General features: G+C 38.5%; 1 protein-coding gene across 1 annotated transcript; it reads right to left on the reverse strand.

Annotated features, from left to right (window-relative positions):
- Positions 1–1,286: 1,286 nt before the first annotated feature.
- Positions 1,287–11,214, reverse strand: TSN (translin). Its single transcript, XM_006104026.3, has 6 exons — positions 11,037–11,214; positions 10,549–10,642; positions 9,440–9,536; positions 7,727–7,842; positions 6,978–7,057; positions 1,287–2,118 (listed from the first exon to the last, which is right to left on the reverse strand). Exons 1-6 carry the CDS (start codon positions 11,043–11,045, stop codon positions 1,885–1,887), a joined length of 630 nt encoding a protein of 209 aa, XP_006104088.1. The 5' UTR covers positions 11,046–11,214; the 3' UTR covers positions 1,287–1,884.
- Positions 11,215–11,256: the final 42 nt, after the last annotated feature.

An 11,256-nucleotide genomic window follows, 5' to 3' on the forward strand; every position in this document is an offset into this window, starting at 1 on the left:
CAAGGTGGACCACGCGAATAGCACCTACTCACTGGGTAGTGCCATGCCCACTGTCCTCTGGTTATTGTAACTACTGCACAGCAGTCTGTGCTGACCACGCTGGTCTTCAGCCTCAAACAGCATTCAGAAGCTATTCTCCATACAGAAGAGTTCTCACAGCAGCACAATTAATCACGAAGGACCAGAAAACAAATGCCCACTTCTTATTGCTTTACAGTAAGCCAGCAACAAACACAAATGAATAATAATAAACATGACTCTTAAACTCTCAAATGGAGATACAAGACCAGAATGTGCTCCTATACTTAAAATGCTTTTGTTAAAACTAAAATCCACAACTTCTGCCAAGAACTTAATATTCTCAAGCAGAATCAATTTACTTTAAGAGGCAAAGAAAACTACTGTCAAATGTACTATGTAATTAAAAGCCTATCATACTCAATGTAGACAGTGTTCGTATCACTTTAAAGATCTGAACACCTTTTTCCCTTCTGCAAACTCTTCTGCACAAAGAGATATCACTCTAAATCCAACAGTGCAGAGCAATTATGCCTCATTTCTACTTCTTTCCTCACAATGGCAAATTTGTCAGTCCTTAACTCAACCTGATAAAAGCTCTGATTTCCAGGCCAAACATCCACTGTACACACAGAAAGCCCAAAATGGAATCAGGCATGGGAGGGTGGTACACCTGAAACCTTCAGATTCTGGAAACACTGGCACCTTCCTTTCAGTGAGCTCCAAAACACTGTGGATGTCACCATTTTAATAACTTCAATTCAAGCACTACCCCTGCCCCCCACAACTGGTAAACAGCCAATGAAAGGCACGTATTCTCAGTACTGCCTGAAATGAGGGAAGGAGGGTGCAACCAGATTTATGTGACTTGCCCAAAACTGTCAATCTAAAACCTATCGGGAGAGTCACCAACAACCGGAAACTGCTTACTCTGAAAACAGTGCCAAATCTGCTGGCTCATTTTTTCAGCTGGTTTTTTAATCCAACGTTTTCTCTTTCTTCCAGACAAAGCACAGCACTTTTCTCTCAGAACACACCAGTCAGGGTATTGCTAACTTGACTGGGTGGCTTTATACTCTCACACCAGTGTAGCTGGCTGCTAGGAAAAAGGTCTCATAGCTTAGAAATACATCATATGAAGTGTTAAAGATGTGTGTGAAACGATTTTTAATTGCTTGCAATAGCACAATGTGAAGGCAACATCAGGAAACCAGGTGTTTAAAACACTAAGTGCTAAACCCACACCGGTAAACAGCCAAATGACAGCATGTTACTCAATTCTTTAATACAAAAACTTCCCAGACGTATCTGTTGAACTTGACTTTGCAGTTTAATTCTATGATTTGATGGCAGTGAGGGAACCCTGGAGCTATTACTCCCTTGTAAAAAAATGTCAACACCTGATTTACTCACCTGGCTTAAAAAAAGAGAGGGAAATATAAAATAAGTGTCCTTTGGTTAGCAATCATCCTTTTTAATGACCTGTTTGCATACCTGTGTATGGGGGTTACTTTGGATATAGAAAATACCGAGGATCACAAGACAATAAACTTCTCAATCAGGACATCAACAGCATCAGGGTAAGCAGGAAATAAACTTTACCAAGAGACTGACATTTGCACTTTTGACAGAACTGAATTACAGAGCAAATTCACTAAAACAACAACAACAAAAACCCTGTCCTTGTAAAGGCTAATCTTTAACCCCCAAAGAAGTGTTCCGATTCTGACACACATACCACACGACTGGCTAAGAAAATAAATCGCGGTGCTTAGCAACAGGGCACCGTAACTACAGTGAGCGGCCCTGCGCTCACCCTCGCTGGCAACCACTGAGGCCAGCAAGGCCAGGCCCGGGGAGAGTCTCCTATTTCTCCACACAAGCTGCTGCTGTCTCCTTATTGAAGCCTCGGATGGAGAGATCATAGACCACCTCCTCCACTTTCTTCACGTCGTACTTCAAGCCATCATAGCGCTTCCTCAGGGAGTCGTTTTTCAGGTTGAGGAGGCGGAACCCGGAATCCAGCTCATTGATGAAGGTGGAGATGTGAAGGGGCCGGGAGTAGTCTCCAGCAGTCACACTGTTGACAGACAGCCTCGACTGTACAAGGAAAGAGAGACTGGGATGTGTTACAATGTGGCTCCACCTTACCATGTCCTCCAAATCACAATGACAAGACCCTCAGGCCACAACACTTCACATATTATCTTTGATGAATACATTTTTGACAAATGCTTAATATTAATACTAACTTAATAACTTAAGAAATCATTTCTCGCCGAAACCGGTTTGGCTCAGTGGATAGAGCGTCGGCCTGCGGACTGAAAGGTCCCAGGTTCGATTCCGGTCAAGGGCATGTACCTGGGTTGCGAGCACATCCCCAGTAGGGGGTGTGCAGGAGGCAGCCGATTGATGTTTCTCTCTCATCGATGTTTCTAGCTCTCTGTCTCTCTCCCTTCCTCTCTGTAAAAAATCAATAAAATATATTTAAAAAAAAAAAAAAAAAAGAAATCATTTCTCTTTTGTTAGAGTTTCTATGGGCTACAATTTATTCTACATAAATATTATTTGTAAACCCACAGTGAACAGCCTTATAACAGCTTTTTTTTCATCTTTAGAATTATTTTCATAACATAATTTCTCAGGAAAGAGACTAAGAAGATAAAAGCAAGAATAATTAATATAGTTATGTAGGTAAGTTGCTCTCCAAAACAATTATATGAGTTAACACAGTTACCAGGAATATGTTTTTCCACTACTTTGAAACAAAGAGGTATAATCATCTCTTAAAAATTCACACATTAGTAAATATGCACCTCGTCAGAATGGCATTTCTCTGGTGACCAGCAAAACTCATACCGTGCACAGTCAATGACTATCTGGTGACCAACAGATGGCTTCTACATGTATCAGACTCCCGGGATTTTTGTACCCATTTTAAAAAATAACAGCCAAGTGGGAAGATGAAAAAAATTAACGGCTCCAGGACCAGACAACTTCACAGGTGAATTCTACCAACATTCAAAGAAAATTTAATACCTATCCATCTCCAACTCTTCCAAAATATTGAAGAGGAAAGAATGAATGTTTCCTAACTCAGCCAACATTATTTGGAAACCAAAACCAGGCAGGAACAACACGCACACATACAAAGATTACAGGTCAATATCTCTGATAAACATAGATGCAAAAGTCCTCAACAAAATACTAGCAAATCAAATCAAACAATACATTTAAAGCAGCGGTTCTCAACATGTGGGTCACGACCCCTTTGGGGGTCGAACGACCCTTTCACAGGGGTCGCCTAAGACCATCGGAAAACACATATATAATTACATATTGTTTTTGTGATTAATCACTATGCTTTAATTATGTTCAATTTGTAACAATGAAATTGGGGGTCACCACAACATGAGGAACTGTATTAAAGGGCCGCGGAATTAGGAAGGTTGAGAACCACTGATTTAAAGGATCATACACCAAAATCAAATAAATTTCACTGTAGGGATACAAGGATGGTTCTATATTTGCAAATCAATCAATGTAGTACACATTAACAAAATGAGGTAAAAATCATATGATCATCTCACTAGATGCAGAAAAAGCATGTGACAGGATACAACATCCATTTATGATCTTTTTAAATATATATATACACATATCACTTTTATTTCAGAGAGGAAGAGAGAGAAACATCAATGATAAGAGAGAATAATCTATCGGCTGCCTCCTGAACACCCCCCTCCTGGGATGGAGCCTGCAACCTGGGCACATGCCCTGAACAGGGAATGAAACTGTGATCGCCTGGCTCATAGGTTGATGCTCAACCCCTGAGCCACACCAGCCAGGAAGCCATTTATGATTTTTTAAAGAAACCTCTCAATAAAATGAGTATAGAAGGAAAAGTGCCTCAACATAATAAAGGCCATATAAGACAAACCCCACAGTTAGCTAACTTCATACTCAACAGTGAAAAACAAAGCTTTTCCTCTAAGATCGAACAGAAACAAGACAAGGATGCCCACTCTTGCCAGTTTTACTCAACACTACTACAAGTCCTAGTCAGAGAAATTAGACAAGAAATAAAAGGCAACCAAATTGGAAAGGAAAGAGTAAAACTGTCACTATTCGCAGATGGCATGATTTTATATATATAAAACCCTAAAGTTCCCACCAAAAAAATATCAGAAATAAAATTTCAGAATACAAAATCAACATACAGAAATCTGCTGCATTTCTATATGCTAACAATGAACTATCAGAAAGATAAAGAAAAACAATCCCATTTACAACCGCAATAGAAAAAAAAATACCTAGGAATAAGCAAAGGAAAGGAAACACTTGTACACTGAAAAGAAAAAGACATTCTTTCTTGAAAGAAATTAAAGACAAAAAAATGAAAAAAACATCCTGTGTCGATGGACTGGAAGAATTAACATTGTTAAAATGTCCATATTACCTACAGGAATCTACAGATTCAACGCAATCCCTAATAAAATCCCAATGGCATTTTTCACAGAAATAGAACAAAACAAATCCTCAAATTTTGGAACCACAAAAGACCCCAAATAGAAATCCTGAGGAAAAGAGAACACAGCCAGAGATATCACACTATCTGATTTCAAACTACACTACAAAGCTACAATAATCAACAGTATGGTAATGGCAAAAAAACACACACAGAGACCAATGGAACAGAACTGAGCCCAGAAATAATCCCAGACATATATGGACAAATAACTTACAGCAAAGGAGACAAGAATATACAATGGAGAAAGTTTCTTCAATAAAGCTGGGAAAACTGGACAGCCCTATACAAAAGAATGAAAGTAAACTACTATTGGCCCTAACCGGTTTGGCTCAGCGGATAGAGCGTCAGCCTGCGGACTCAAAGGTCCCAGGTTCAATTCCGGTCAAGGGCATGTACCTTGGTTGCAGGCACATCCCCAGTGGGGAGTGTGCAGGAGGCAGCTGATCGATGCTTCTCTCTCATTGATGTTTCTAACTCTCTATCCCTCTCCCTTCCTCTCTGTAAAAAATCAATAAAATATATTTTTAAAAAAAGAAAGTAAACTACTATTGTACACCATACATAAAAATTAATTCAAAATGGACTAAAGACCTGAGTGTTAGCCCTGAAACAATAAAACACACAGACAATAATATAGGTACTAAGCTTCTGGTCATCAGTCTTAGTGGTGTTTTTGTGAATATGACTCCAAGGCAAGAGAAACAAAAATAAACAAATGGCCCTAGCTGGTTTGGCTCAGTGGATAGAGCATCAGCCTGCGGACTAAAAGGTCCCAGGTTCGATTCCAGTCAAGGGCACATGCTCAGGTTGCGGGCTCGATCCCCAGTAGGGGGCATGCAGGAGGCAGCCAATCAATGATTCTGCCCTAACCGGTTTGGCTCAGTGGATAGAGCGTCGGCCTGCGGACTCAAGGGTCCCAGGTTCGATTCCGGTCAAGGGCATGTACCTTGGTTGCGGGCACATCCCCAGTAGGGGGTATGCAGGAGGCAACTGATCGATGTTTCTCTCTCATCGATGTTTCTAACTCTCTGTCCCTCTCCCTTCCTCTCTGTAAAAAATCAATAAAATATATTTTTAAAAAATAAAAATAAAAAAATAAACAAATGGGACTATATCAAACCAAAAAGCTTCTGCACAGCAGGAAACCATCAACAACAAAGGCAACCAACCAAATGGGGCAAGATATTTGCAAATGGTATTTACAATAAGGTACTAATTTAAAAAATATATAAAGAACTCCTACAACTCAACAACAATAACAACCACCACCTAATTAAGAATGGGCAGGCCCTGGCCAGTGTAGGTAAGTGGTTAAAGCGGCCGCCTGTGCACCAGAGGGTCTCATGTTCAGTTCCCAGTCAAGGGGCACGCACCTCAGATGCGGGTTCACTCCCCACCCCTGGTTGGGGTGCATGCGGAGGCAACCAGTTGATGTGTGTCTCTCACATCGATGTTTCTTCTTCCCTCCTTCCCTCCCTCCCCGTCTCCTAAACTCCCTTCTACTCTCTCTGAAAAGCAAAGGAAAAAATATCAAGGTGAGATTAACAAACAAACAAAAAATGGTCAGAGGATCTGAATAGCCATGTTTCCAAGAAGACATACAGATGGCTAACAGACACATGAAAAGATGCTCAATATCACTAATCATCAGGGAAATGCACATCAAAATCACAATGAGATATCACTTCACACCTCTTCACACCTGTTTATTTCTCCTATCGAAGAAATAGGAGATAATAAATGCTGGGGAGGGTGTGAAGGACAGGAAACCCTCATACACTATTGATGGGAAAGTAAATTGGTGCAGCCACCATGAAAAATAGGATGGAGATTCCTCAAACAACTAAGAAGAGAACTATTATGGTCCACCTATTCTACTTCTGGGTATTTATCCAAAGAATATAAAAACATTAATTTGAAAAGGCATATGCACCCGTGTTCACTGAAACTTTATTTTTAACAGCCAAGATTTATAAAAAATTAAGTGTCCATGGATGGATGAATAAATAAAGAAGCGGTATATATACAATGGAATACCACACAGTCATTAGAAAGAATGAAATCTTGCCATTTGTGACAACATGGGTGGACCTTGAGGATATTATGGCAAGAGAAATAAGATAGAGAAAAATAAATGCTCTCACTTATATGTGGAAACTTAAAAAAAAAAAAAGCAAAACAAAAACAAACTCACAGATACACACAACAGACTGGTGTTTAACGGAGGGAACTTTGGGGAGGGGGAGTGAAATGGATGAAAGGGGTCAAATACATGGTGACAGATGGAAACCAGACTTTGGTGGTGAACATGCAATAGAGTACAGAGATATCAAGCTATAATGTTGTACACCTGAAATTTATGTTAGTATTAACCAATTAACAGTAAAAAATAAAAAGAAAGAAAATGGCAAATTACTAAGTATATTACCAGTTCACTAGCAAGAATTAGAACTCCTGAGAGATAATCTTCTACATCCAGATGAAATCCTTTCTCCCGATCTGGCTCAACTAAAAAAAATATCAAGATAAAAATGAGGTCATGATATGAATATAATTTAAGCCTTAGCATTATTTTTAAGTGTGTGAAAAAGGATGAATCATATAAAACAATCTTTTTTGTTTCCTAGTAATTCTTATTTTTCAATTACAGTTGACATACAATATTAACCTTGGCAACTAGACTTCATTGAGAATTTTTCTAGCTCTCAAGCAAAATTCAATTTTCCTGTCTACTCTTCTTTTAAAAAGTAATACCACAAAAAATGTCAGAGAATATCTGTTTTTAGCAGGTCACAATATCTGCAACTGACTTCAAATGGTTGACAAGCGCACACAAACGCACACATGCACACAGACACACCCAGTGTGGAGACTAAGAGGATGTGGCAGAATGTTAAGAGTAGTGAGTCTAAGTGAGCTGTAAACAGGCATTCACTGTATTATTCTTCTAACTTTCCTACAGCCTTGACATTTTTAAAAACTGAAGTTTACAAATGTAACACCCAAGTACAAAGAGAAGCCACTACATATTTTTAGGTTTTGTGTTTCCAAGTAACTGGTTTTCTACCTAGTTCTCATTTGTTATAATAGAGATTATAAGCCAACAGCCTCTTCCACCAAAAATTAACCTATCCATTAGTATTGGTTCTGCAGATCAATACTAATGAAGACACTTACTGCCAAGAATTTCTGTGACTGCTTCTCGGGTCACTAGTGTTTCTGATTCCAAGTACACAACAAAGGCCGCCAGGAAGACCAGCCGCTGTAACACAAACCTCCAGTGCTCATGAAATCTACGTAAAGACAAGCACATAGGTTGAGGACCAGAGCCTTAAATAAGAGAGTTTAGTACAGTCAAGTTCAAACATTTTAGATTGGAATTCTTTTCCAAATAAAATTTTACGTGAAACCCCAACATACGAAACATGTAAGAGCAATATGACATTTAAATATATTAGACAAATTTAGTGTAGATTTTGCAAGTTCAAATTTATAATTATAAACTAAAAGTTTAATAAATAAACATGATTCAATTTTATGAATACAAAAATTTACAGCTGAAGATTATGTTCTTAATAAATAAGAACAATGATAGTGCTCTGAGAAAAATATTGGCAACTGAAGACTGAGGAGAAACACAATTGTACATCAGCTTCAACACCGAACTCATTCCTACATTTTGAGTGTAGTGTATCAAGAAAATTCTGATTCACACATGTAAGTAATAACTACCATTTGCCATCACTACATGAATAGACTTAAAAAGTCAGGGATACTACAGTTAAACTGAGCCAGAAACCTGGAAAAGAAATAGGAAATTTGACAACTTCTGGATATTGATGCTGTGGCAACAATTCAGAAAAAAATTTCAACACAATGCAGGCCAAACAAAACCTTCTGAGGGCCAAATCTGCCACAGGGCAGCCTGTGTCTGACTCCAAATTACCTGGTCTCTAGGGACCCTGACAATTCTATCCTCCTACTTTTCTAAGCTTCAGTTACTACCTTTGCAAGGTTTGGCAAACTTTCTCTGTGAAGGGCCAGATAATAAATATTTTAGGCTTTTCAGGTCACTTTCAGTCTGTTACATATTCTTATTTGGCTGTTTTTCTTTTTCTAACAACTTTAAAATAAAGAAGCAATTCTTAGCTTCCAGAGGCAGCAAGCCATGGGTAGTTTGCCAATCCCTGCCTTAAAAAACCTTGTGAGGTTGTGCTACCCACTCCCCACATGCATGTTCTATTTATTGCCCATAAATACGTCTGAAATGAGTATCTTCTTCAGTAAGAAAATAAACATAAGTAGATAGTTTAGGTTCTTATTTACCATATTTTATCAACATCCATTTAATATCTGTGAAATCAGGATGCATTTTACAATCTACATGTTTCACAATTATGATTGGCAACAACTTTTCTTCCATAAAGCAATATATACTTTAAAATAACTGATGGTGTAAATCCAACAACATACGGCATAAAATATTGGATAAATATGTTACTTGGCAGTGAAAGTCAAGCTTTAAGGTAAAGCTCAACTCTATAACCTTAACAGCAGATATGGTTCATCCAATTTCACAAGCAACTTGAATATACTAAAAAGACATTCTTTATTTTGACCTCATACAACAAATACTTTGTTTTTAACTGCTTTTTCATTGCAAAAATTATACATGATCTTTACGAAAATTTTGAAAATAAAAGGGAAGAAAATAATATCACCAATTTTGTCACTGTTCAAATACTGCCATTAATAGTTTGATTATGTTTCTTTTTGTTGCTTCTTCTACATAGAGGGATTTTTACCTAGTGCTAAGCAATCATTCAGTACATATAATTCTCTGCCTTTTTTAATTTCATATTATAAAATAATGCTACTTTTCTTACAAACCTGTAATACTGTTCAGCAGGGAACTTGGTCTTCAAAGACATTAGATGTGTTTTCACAGTACCAAAATGTTCTCGAGCTTTCAAACACCTCTTTGGAACTGATCACACCAAAAAAAAAAAAAAAAAAAACCAAACAAAAAAGAAAAAACAATCATCAAACATCATAATGAAAGACCAAATTTCAAATACTTAATAGTGCTTAATACTTACTATTGCTTAATCATCTATGCAGTCTACCTGGAAATAAATCAACTTTTTAAAAAAGCTCATGACCAAATATAGGATATGAATCTCTGCTTTTCAACCTGGCTTTCAAATTTTCACCTCTAGCTTGCCTACTGATGAACAAATACTGAGAAATAAACAAAAATTTGCTGAAAGGAAATGTCAGGAAACACAGCGTGAGCTATCAGGAATGACCTCATCCCTAAGGGGCTGCACACCAGGCGCATTCCTAGGCAGTCCTCAAAGGAGGCGTAAAACTGATCTGCTTCTAGCTTTCATATTTGGTCAAGTTTTACCAATTATTCTCAATCGGGCTGACCAACTACATATCATGGAGAAAAATGACTTGCCTCTGACACCTATAAATTACTTTGTTATACCATTCTCTACCTGAAAATGTATTTCAGCTCTTTCAGCTGTGCTTACAATGGCGGTTCCATGTTAAAATTTATCACAATTGATCTCCATCCATTCAAGGGACTAACTGTACACACATTCAGAACATTTTACAGTGGCCATTTCATATCTACAAATGCGTATCAAACCATATTCAATATCTGAAAGGTTTGGTGTGTTTTTGAAGCACCAAATAAACGTTGCTAAATACACAAGTGAACTATGATACTACTATTATCAGCAGCAGCAGGTCATCAAATAGAAAACATCCCATATTACGTGAAAGTGCAAAATCAATCAAAACACAGAATTCTGTAAACCTGTAAAAACGATAAACTCACCTACTCCAACTTTTATTCACCTTAAAGGATGAGGAACATTTCTCATAATGAAATGACACAGAGCTGAAATGCTGTTTGGATGGTAAAGCTCTTTAAATGAGATTGATGAACTGGATTAAAACCTCAAAAGTCAAAACGAAACACTTACTGTCCTGAAACCCAGCACCTTGATGGACCCCTTGCAGTAGAGTTAAAATCTCCCGGGCTGTTTGTTCTAAACTCTGCACTACTTTTCGGATTTCCTAGAAAGAATTAAAAACCAAAATATCAGGTCAGTTCAACATCATTATTATTATAGCCTGAAACCAAATATGCCAGGTAGCACGTTTGATTATGACGCCTTCACATACAGTGAAAACACTAACCATCTTCACAAGGACTGAACCGGCACAGACAACACCCAGGTCTGAATCCCGACTCCCGCCTCCTTCCTCTGAGACCCTCGGGAAGCCTGAGGTTCCTATTTAACCCTCAAGGTAAGAGCCGCCTCCCCGCATCTCAACTTCCCCGCAGGACCCACAGCGCTGAAAGGGGCTGAGGCACCTGCATGCCATTTGCAAAGACAAGAATAAAAGGCGACACAGGGGTGGGTCTTTCTCATTCACTCGTTCACTCATTCATTCTACAAACACTCACGGAGCACATCCCCGTGCTAGGCTTGTCAATGCTGGGGAGCCAAGTACAGCCCCCTCCTGTCGGGCAGTTCAACGGACATTCAGAAGACAGGACTTGCACAGGTTTCTTAAATGTTAATGCGTTACCAGAAAACGTAACAGGCAATCGATCATTTGGCCTGTGAAATCCAGGAGATGAATATGGGAGGGGGGGGTGGAAAGCAGCAGATTTCAGGAAGAGC

This window comes from Myotis lucifugus, unplaced genomic scaffold, assembly GCF_000147115.1.
Source record: "Myotis lucifugus unplaced genomic scaffold, Myoluc2.0 scaffold_536, whole genome shotgun sequence".
Lineage (NCBI taxonomy): Eukaryota > Metazoa > Chordata > Mammalia > Chiroptera > Vespertilionidae > Myotis > Myotis lucifugus.

Bases quoted from the DNA above. Each gene is read 5' to 3' on its own strand.
- TSN (XM_006104026.3), bottom strand. The intron at 9,537-10,548 runs GTAAGTGTTTCG...TGGTGTGATCAG, and splicing joins AGGTGCTGGGTTTCAGGACA to TTCCAAAGAGGTGTTTGAAA. The intron at 2,119-6,977 runs GTAATATACTTA...TTCCTTGTACAG, and splicing joins TAATTCTTGCTAGTGAACTG to TCGAGGCTGTCTGTCAACAG.